General features: G+C 45.6%; 1 protein-coding gene across 1 annotated transcript; it reads left to right on the top strand.

The window, feature by feature from the left end:
- The first annotated feature begins 718 nt into the window (after positions 1-718).
- LOC136533518 (serine/threonine-protein kinase STY8-like) lies at positions 719-6,922 on the top strand. The gene is made up of 15 exons (XM_066526072.1): positions 719-1,187; positions 1,296-1,387; positions 1,511-1,609; positions 2,760-2,814; positions 2,934-3,044; positions 3,285-3,341; positions 4,058-4,227; positions 4,339-4,446; positions 4,746-4,819; positions 4,915-5,090; positions 5,536-5,631; positions 5,759-5,839; positions 5,961-6,014; positions 6,467-6,601; positions 6,682-6,922. The coding sequence occupies exons 1-15, from the start codon at positions 882-884 to the stop codon at positions 6,757-6,759; spliced, it is 1,692 nt and encodes a 563-aa protein (XP_066382169.1). The 5' UTR covers positions 719-881; the 3' UTR covers positions 6,760-6,922.
- The last annotated feature ends 3,454 nt before the right edge of the window (positions 6,923-10,376 follow it).

Genomic DNA, 10,376 nt, shown 5'->3' with positions numbered 1-10,376 from the left:
TGTTTATGTTTGGCTACATTGTTGCAACTGTGTCTATGGCTCTATGCTTGTCTACATTGTTGTAATTGTAATTGTTCATGCTTGGTTAATTTGTTGTGACTGTACTTTGTGTATTAATCTATCACGTTGTCTAGTACTCCCCCCTTCCATAATAACGGCACTTGTAGTATTTAAATTTTGTCTAAGACTGTAAATAGTGATGCCTGATTAGCACAGTGGCTGTTTTTCTGGTAAGAGAGCGATGCCGCTTGTGTATGTATATACACTAAAATGTTAATGTAGGTGAAACTGAGCATGGACTTGTCTGGGGTCGTTGTCTCTGGCTCTTGAGAGACGCAGCGACCCTGCAACGTACGGGTACGGCAGGACATGGGTTCATGAACCTGGGGCAGCCAGCTCGTCGCGTCAGCAACCAGCAAAGTAAATGCTCTATATTTGTTGACCTTCTGAACAAACAAGTTGCTGTTGTCGATGATGTGTTGTCTTTCTTATCCAATACAGCAACAATTTAATCAATTTCAGTGGCGAAGACGGGTCAGTCGATTGAGATTTGCATGCTGGAAAGGCCAGGCCATATTCGCTGGGCATTTCGTTTCCGTCTCTCGGCTCATGGTTCGCTGACCTGATCACGAGCTGACGTGAGGCCGGTTTTTTATCTCCGCGGTTTGGCCAAAATAGTACTCCGCGGTTTGGCCAATGGGACGCTAGTCAACGGCCCCGCAGTGGGGGCGCCGGATATCCGGTCGGTGATGCCGGCGGTGCCGTGCGGCCGTACGCCGTCGGGATTCGGGACCAGTACAAAAGCCGGTGGTCGGGTGCGTGAGAACCGAGAACTGAAGAGCCCCAATCACGACATCAGCTAGCTCTGCCTCTGCCCGCCGATGGAGGGAGGCCAGCACCGAGTGCACCCGCAGCCGCCGCCGCAGCGGGTGGCGGCGGGCGAGCACACTAGGCTCGGCGTCTACCACGACATGCTGCGCCGCCTCAGGGACGCCGGCGCGGCCGAGGCGTGCGCGCCGGGATTCGCCGACAGGCTCTGGGCGCACTTCCACCGCTTCAGCGTCAGGTACGCGCTGGAAGTGAACGCCGAGAGGGCGGAGGATGTTCTGGTGCACATGCAGCTGCTCGACAGGGCTAAGAGCTCGGAGACGGAGAACCGGCCTGCCTTCTCTGTCAGAGTTGTTCAGGTGCGATGTGGCCCAGCAAAATCGTCTCTTGTTTCTGAATCAGCTTCTCACTCTGTATCAGCAAGCAACTGTGATGTGTTTCTGAGCCACCTGATGTGTCTTGTGCAGGTGCCTCCAGAGATTGATGCCACCGAGACCGATTCTGCCGAGCCCAATCCGACTGAAGAGGGCGGCGACTCTGCAACCCCAAGAAAACTGGCGTATGCTGCTTCTAGCTTATTTACCTTTCAGCTGATCACCATGAGATACCGATCATCCTCGTTCTAGTTAACAAATTTCAGTGTTTGCCCCCTCAATGATCTTTATGTTGTTTGGTTCATCAGTGTGCACCCAGAACCTATTTTTGGCTCCTCACGGAATCTCAAGGCTCTTGTTCGTGAAGCCAACCTCCTGGATGACGGCGATGGTGATGCTATTCTCAGGTTATTTCTCTGTCAGTGGAATACCAGCGCCTACATTCATGTTACCGGCTCAGGCCTTAAAAAAACAAATTACAGAATCCGTCACTAATCCGCGAGACGAATTTATTAAGCCTAATTAATCCGTTATTAGCACATGTGTTACTGTAGTACCACATTGTCAAATCATGGACTAATTAGACTTAAAAGATTGGTCTCGCAAATTAGTCGTAATCTGTGCAATTAGTTATTTTTAGTCTATATTTAACACTTCATGCATGTGTCCAAACATTTGATGGGATAGGGAGTAAACTTTAGGGGAGAACTAAACAAGGCCTCAGTTACATGGTCTCGAAATTCTATGGTACTCGTTTGTAGTATGTGCAAACTTGGGTTGTAAACAGATTATATACATATACCTCCTTTCAAATGTTGTTTAGCAGTCCAAGTTACTCTTACTTGACAGTGTTTTTTTTACGTACTAGTATAGAGAAATGCTCCCCCCGTTTCAAATTATAGGACGTTTTGGTTTTTTTAGATACATTGCTTTTACTATGTATCTAGAGACAGTGTATCGGTAAGTGTATATCAAAAACTATGTATCTAGAAAAGACAAAATATCTTATAATTTGGAATAGAGGGAGTATCATGCTTATGCCATCTTCAGCTGTTTATACTCCTATGCATATGTTCACAATTGTTCCTACCACCCTGCCTGTTTTGTTTATCATGTAGTACTATGTACATGGTTATTTGGTTGCACACAAAACTATGTATCTAGAAAAGCCAAAATTTTCTTTAACGAAACACAAACTACAAAATTTCCCGGATCTCTTAGATTCATATCTGCCAACTTTGACCACAAGGCTACCAATGGACTAGCATAATGTTGAAAGGGGATTTGTACCCAGCACTGTAAATTCTGTCTTTTGTATGCAACGTCCAGACATTCCAAAATACTATTCGCTAATCAGGTGTTTAGTGATAATCATGCCCTTGTTATTTTTTCGGTTGTGGTTGCTTGTTAACAGTTCCTTGTTCAAATCGTTATTTCAAAGGTCAAGCCAACTGCACCCAATGAGGAACTGGTGTATGCTTGTGCAGTAAAGCACTTAGATAAATATAACAAAATTCTAATTTTGTCTCCATTTGGCTACCTTTTCTTATCTTGCAGACCCATGCATGAGATCACCTTTGCGTCCAACGACAGGCCAAAGGGCCTTACTCAAGTACGTTTGTACCATAAGATAGATATTCTCTTACCCTGCATTATTTGTATTTTCATTTGTCTATCGTATTACCTGAGGTTTGGAGGCTATCTGATGCTAACAGTGTCATCACGTCTCAGTTGTCTACACTTTTAGGCCAGCTCAATCTTGACATCAAGGAAGTACATGCACTTTCAACAAATGATGGCTACTTCTTAGATATCTTCATTGTAGTTGGGTGGGATCACAAGGTATCCTTATCCAAACCTCTCCACTTAGCAAACACTTGGTTTGAAACTCTCTGCAGTTGTGTTGCTCGTGTTCCCTTTACACGCAGGAACATCAAGTTTTTCATGATGAAACCATTCCAATATTTATCTCTGTTTTAACCTTTATTTATTGAATTGCTAGACATATTATACTCCCATGACATTTTCTTGATTCCAGTACACTTGTCGGTTAGGAGTGAAGTCTTACTTTTGATTATGCAGGAAACTGGACAGCTTGAAGAAGCATTAGACAAGGAAATCCTTAATTATAAGGCAGAGGTAAAGTAGCACTCATCCCATTCCTTCCCTTTTTTGGTCATGGGTTATCTAATGCCCTTTTTTCCGGCCAATGAGAATAATCCATTAGAATTCTTCTGTTCATGGAGATGCATGAAAAGAAAAAACCCACAAACGAGAACAAAAAGACATATGAGTAAACTCAACTAAGAAATTTATAATAAAAAAATAGTTAAGTATTTGCCTCGCCAGGATTCCGTAAGCATCAGAACCACCACTTTTCGACCAAACTAGTCGCTTATTATGTGCATGCATGATATCTAATATTCTTGTCCAAAAGTAAAAAAACCTACAATTTAAGTTTAACATCTCTAGCACAACTGCACTGCATGTCACTAGATCAAATCACAAACTCTTTGATCCACATCAAAGAATTGAGATTCGGAAGTATTAGAACATTTTGTTTCTGTATAGGATGAGATCCTAAGAAAAGGTTGCAACATTAGAATATCTTATGATCCATTTTGTCCTGGTTCTAAGTCTACAATATCTTATGATCCATTTCCCCCCTAGTTTTAAGTCTGCAAAGTAAAAAAAAAACATTCTACAGATGTCAGTGTTTATAATCAAGTTGTTTCTACTAAATATCCTGTTCGTTTGATAAGCTTTGGGACCCATAAGCTTTTGCAAGACTTAACATGTGTCTATTTGAGTATTTCCTGGTGCTCAAGTTTTGCATTGTCAAAACTCTTCTTCAGATGCATTCAAAAGCTTCTTCCTGGCCTCCTGAATTGGCAGGCAAGAACTGTGTGAATGATTTGCAAGACAACCAAGTTGAGATACCTAAAGATAACACTGACGAATGGGAGATTAATTTCAAAGCAGTGACATTTGAAGATAAAGTGGCATCTGGAACATACGGTGATCTGTGAGTATTATGCTGTTGACCACTTGACCTGCATTGTGATTCAGTCTATTAATCATTGCCTACAAAGGAAAAATAAATAAGTCACTCTTTAGTCCACCCTTGATGTTGCAGTTATCGTGGTACATACTTCGGCGAGGATGTTGCTATTAAGGTGCTCAAATCGGATCGCCTTAATGAGAACATGGAGAAGGAGTTTGCCCATGAAGTCTATATCATGAGGTTGTTAAGAAAGTCTGTATTTTAGAAAAATGAAAAGGGAATGCATGCTAGTTTGCCCTTGTGGGGAGGCTGTTTCATATCTTAGAACCAGCTGCTTGGGCACCTATTTCTCTTCACTCTTTACTGAATGTGGAGCTCTTGGCATTGTCTATTCTTTTTAAAAAGAAAAGTTTTGATGGCCAAAATGAGCAATCAGTTTTTTTTTTCTACGAGAATATACAAAACCAATGCAAAGTCTTTTCTCGTTGGTAAATAGTTTGCATTTTTTAGCATGTTGTTGACAAAATTTTCATTTCTAGGAAGATCCGTCACAAGAACATTGTTCGATTTCTTGGGGCATGTACCAAGCCAAAAACCTTATGCATAGTCACAGGTAAAATTAGTATATATACTATTCTTCCCGCCTTGCAGATTTTCTTTATTTGATATATGCTTATATTTTTTTCCCAATTATAATAAACTCACCAGAATTTATGAAAAATGGAAGTGTCTATGACTTCCTTCACAAGCGTAAAGGTTCTTTCAAACTTCCTGGACTACTTAAAGCTGCAGTTGATGTATCAAAAGGGATGGACTATTTACACAAAAACAGAATTATTCATCGGGACTTGAAGACTGCCAATCTTCTTATGGATGAACATGAGGCAAGTTTTCTTCTGTCGTTATATGGTCAAAGAACAGGTTTGTATATATTTGCAGTTTTCCTGGGTCCAGCCATTTATTTCTGGGGGCACTCACTATCATATACTCCATCGCCATTCCAAATTGTAGGTCCTTTTGGCTTTTCTAGATACATAGCATTTGCTAGGCATCTAGATATACACTATGTCTAGGTACATGGATATATAGTAAAATTATGTATCTAGAAACGCCAGAACGACTTACAATTTAGAATGAAGAGGAAGTAGTTTGAGTGATTCATATCCAACTGCTTCTTGTATTCCTCGTATCTTTTTGGCATTCTTTACCCCTTCTCTATTTAATTTCTTCGTTATGTACAATGACTTGTTATATTCTTTTCTTCCTGTATCTTCTACTATACTACATCCAAAGTTAACTTCAAACTGATTACCAGTGGCACCTTTCCAGCTCATCAAAGTTGCTGACTTTGGTGTTGCACGTGTCAAGGCCGAGTCAGGTGTTATGACAGCAGAAACCGGCACATATCGTTGGATGGCTCCTGAGGTAATCTTTCCTAATCGATGACAGAGGAACGGCCAGCACTGCCTTTTTTTCAGTGCTGCTTGCTGGTACTGTAATCCAAATACTTGGAAAATTTCCTATCTAGCTATGCAGCGTTTTTCCTGTGTAGGTTATAGAGCACAAACCATACGACTCCAAGGCTGATGTATTTAGCTTCGGGATTGTTTTGTGGGAGCTGCTAACTGGAAAGGTAACACTGGTCCATTAGCTAGAGAATATAATTGATCTCCTTTAATTTGTATAAGCCTAAGCTTGGTCATAGTACCAGACGCCGGCATATCCTTACCATCGAACATGTTATACTTGAATAGATTCCTTACGAATTTCTAACGCCGCTCCAAGCAGCCATTGGTGTTGTTCAAGAGGTAATGAACAAACTGAAATTCTTCATATGATTCGTCTTTCTATCATTTTACTGTGACACATGAATTACATACAGCCTAGGTCCATTAGACATATCTTTGCATATTTTTTACTTTATTGTTTCCCTCATTAGGGTACCTGCCTATTTTCATAAGGTGTACCGGATTGTGTGTGGGGGTGGGGGTGTTAACTAGGGAGGGAGGGGGGCGGGGATGGGGATGGGGATTAAGAGGCTGTAAAACCAATGGAATGGTTTTTTGGAGTAACCAAGGTATATGTGGCGGTGCTTGTGTGTTCTTTTGAAATAAGACTGGATGATCATCCATGAATGTTAATGATGCACTGAAGGTATTTGAGCATTTTCAAATCACTAGTAGAGCACACAAAATTATTTCCGCTTCTTAAATTGACCATCATACTTAAATAAGTGAACTGTGAACACTTCATCTTGTAGGGCTTAAGACCAGTTATCCCAAAGGGCACAAACCCTAAGCTCGCGCAGCTGCTTGAGAAGTGTTGGCAACAAAGTCCTCTCCACAGGCCAGACTTCACAGAAATTTTGACAACACTCAATGAAATCGCTGAAGAGGTAAACATCCCTGCCCTCATCTAGTATTTCTCAAAAATCCTATATGGTTAGATTGATTAGTGCATGAAACATCCATGCAGGTCGCCATGGATCATAATAAGCTCCACAAAGAGAAGGAAAGAGGAACCAACTTCTTTTCATTTGGGAAGAGCCACTGATGAATTGCTTGTCTGCTGCATTCGTACTTCACCATTGATTGTACAGATGTATATTTTCTAGATGGGTTTTCCTCTTTTTGTGAAGATTCAGGTTTTCGTATGTAGTGTGGTTGCGGTTGCCTAACTGCCCAAGGCATCTCAACTTACAGGACTGTACCGTTTCTTAAATGGAACCTTTAGGCATGCAAAAAAAAAAAAAAAAATGCCACAAGATATAGGGATGAGATCGACCCCCTCCCCTCCCCCGAGCGCTCCTAAGGGCGACTCGGGGGTCTCCTCGCCGGCGCCCTGGGGCCACCCCCTCCTCGCCTCACCTCTGGCCGTCGTCGTCGCCCTCCAGCGCGGCGGCGGCGGCCCGAAAAAAGGGTACCGCCTGCAGCACCCCCTTCCTCGCCCCTCGCTTCTAATACCCTCCCCTACCCTCTTCTTCTCCGGCGAGGTAGGGCGGCCGGCCAGCTAGATCCGGGCTCCCCGGGGCCGGATCTGGCGTCTACACCACGCTCACGCCTTACTCCTCGGCCTCGGGTGCGTACGGCGGCGGCCAGGTCCGGGCAGCCGGCGCCGTCGGCCGGCACCTAGCACCTAGGTCCGGGCAGCCGGCGAGGATGGGTGGTCGGACAGCCAGATCCGGCCTCCCCAGTTCCAGATCTGGCGTCTCCAGCTTCAGTGTCAGTGGTGGCTGGCGGTCGGTGCCCTTTTGGGGTGACAGGGACTGGTCATGGACATGGGGCGGCAACTGCTTTCTTGGCTACGTGCCTGCCCGCCTCGGGCGGCTGCTGGTGGCCGGGGACGCGCGCCTGCCCGTAGTGGTCGGCTGCTGGTGGACGGGGCCGTGGCTTGCTCCGCCCGGGCGACGACTGGCGGCTGGTGGCCGGTTCAGCCCTGCGACGGCATGCTCTGGTGCCCTTTGCCGGCAGACTTGCTGGGTCGCACGTCTGCCAACACGGTGGATGGCGGCCGGAGTTTGGGTCCTGTGAGTGGGATAGGCCCCCTTGCGGTGGCGGTTGAACAGTCGCTAGGTGAAACTCTGCCTGACTTCTTGCATCGGGCCGGCGGCGGAGGCAATCCCTGTGTCATCTACCTTCTTGGAGGCGTCATCGAAGTGCTGTCCGCTGCGTGTGTCATTGGGGGCGGCTTTGGGACGAAAGTCCATCTCGTGCATTCCTTCCAGCGTCGTTGGCGTCTACGGATGTCATCCCCTCCTTGGAGGATTCGTTGGGGCACTTCTGTTGTCTTCAGCTTACTCAACGTGTCGGGGACCTAATACCAGGGTACCCCAGAAGGTGGAACCGATGACCACCGAACGTGAAAAACTTCTAGATGCATAAGGGCTCCATGTCATCCCTTGTTCGAGTGACAGGAGTTCGGTTCCGCCTCGCCCGACACCTTCGGGACGGGCTCGATCTCGCCCGAGGGCCGAGGGATAAACTCCGCCTCGCCCGACGCCTTGAGGGCGGGCTCGGTCTCGCCCGAGGGCTGAGGGATGAATTCCGTCTCGCCCGACCCCGGAGGGGCAGGGTCAGCCTCACCCGACGCCTTTGTAGGATAACCCTGCCTCGCCCCAAAAGGCTCAAGGCTAATCTCCGTCTCGCCCGATGCCTATAGGGCGGGCTCGGTCTCGCCCGAGTGCCGAGGGATAAACTCCGCCTCGCCCGATGCCTTGAGGGCGGGCTCGATCTCGCCCGAGGGCTGAGGGACTGAATTCCGTCTCGCCCGACCCCGGAGGGGCGGGGTCAGCCTCACCCGACGGCCCAGAACGAGCCTCGCCCTGATCGATATCTATCCCTCATAATGATGGGTACAGGACGAGACAAGACGTTCGGGTCAACCATGGCTCCAACGACCATACCCTGCGCCCTGGCAGGAAAAGGACTGCCAGGGAACGACAGGACTGATGCTGTAGACCCTTCCGGGCGCCGCAGAGCCCAAAAGGTATTACAGGTGCGTGCACCTCACCCTGTAGAGTTGTAGGCGCCGCCTTCAGCTCTGGGACACGGAACCCGACGAAGATATACGACAACCACTACGCTCCAGGAAAGGATTTGCTATCTCCACGAACGATGGGTTTTTCGTCACCACACGGTGGACCCGAGGGAGCGGCGCCCGCTTCTCGACCCCTCAGGTCCTCCCAGTCAGAAGGCCTTGACCACGGCGTTACACCGGACCCCGACCTCGCATTCTCCCGACGAGGACTCATGAGAACCAGAAGGCGTGCGGAGCAAGGCTGGGGAAGGCTCATAAGTCAAAACCACTGTACTACAGCCCATACCCTGCGCAGGGCAGCATTCTGTGACTAACCTGACATCCTACAGAGACATCGACCACATGGTAAACACTTATCTTCCTTCGCACTCATCAGAGTGGAGGACCTGACCAGGTAGACGTGAGCCACAAGACTAAGTAGAGTACGCGTCCTGGAGTCCTTACCCTTGTAAAGCCATCCCCTTCATATATAAAAGGGGATGCGCTTCTTCCATCAAAGGAGACCAAAGAAAAAAGAACACCGAACAAGAGAACGCACTCATACGCACAGTCAAGCGGCTACGAAGCTCTTGACCACCTTTCAACCCTTCCATCAGAGACTTGGGACCGGTCCCTCTCTCGATAGTTTGTATCCCTTACTACAGATCGTTCACGGTGCAAATAACACGAGCAGCAGCAAACTGGACGTAGGGACGTTCCGCCCGAACCAGTATAAATCTTGTGTCCTTTAGCGCACCATCCGAGCCTAACGCGCATTACTATAAATTTACTTGCCGGTGCTTGTACGAAACACCGACACTATACTTGCCTTAAACTCAAATCCTTCTTCTAGTCCAAACCATCAGTGAATTGCTTCTAGACCACCCACTTCTTTTATATCACCAACGCAAAGCTCACCGACTGGACATGATCATAAAGCACCACACAAGCATCCATGCAATTATACATGTAGCAAACAATAGATCTAAATTAGAACAGTACACCAAACATAATAAACAGCAAGTGAAAAGGTTTTAAAGATGTTCTACACATTGCTATGAACAAATAGACGCGAAAAGCACGCTAATCGGAGCTACGGTGCAAAAGATACAACTACCGAAAGATTTACTTTTATATAAGAAGAGATCTATAGGCTTCATTTATTTTAACTATATAAAATCATATATATATAAGATTTTTTATAAATAATATAAATTGAATTAAGTCAAATTTAGATTTGAATTATAAAACTAAAGTAAAACAAATCATACTTTATTTATAAGATCCAGTTGCATAATTATTGTTCAAGTTAGAGTTTAAACCATGATATTCCAGAGCTAGTGATATGATAAATATTTTGACTAATGCGTAGATTACGTCGTTACGAATCTAACGCAACTTGAATGGGTCAAATCGGAGTTAAAACGGAGAAGATATGGCCTGATGAAGAATGTGGCAATCTTGTAAATATTTTGAAATCAATTTCGTATTAAAAATGATTAAAAACTGGATTAAAACAGTCCTGTGGACCGGGCGTCATTTTTGATAAAACACAGGGGTCAAACACATAAAAACTAGGGGCATTGATTGAATTATTTTTGAACTACTCGTGATGGCGGGTTGATTTCATAAAAACTCAGGGTCGCTTTAGCAAA

The sequence above is a fragment of the Miscanthus floridulus genome, unplaced genomic scaffold, assembly GCF_019320115.1.
Source record: "Miscanthus floridulus cultivar M001 unplaced genomic scaffold, ASM1932011v1 fs_907_2_3, whole genome shotgun sequence".
Lineage (NCBI taxonomy): Eukaryota > Viridiplantae > Streptophyta > Magnoliopsida > Poales > Poaceae > Miscanthus > Miscanthus floridulus.
This window is presented reverse-complemented; position numbering and strand designations above follow the sequence as displayed.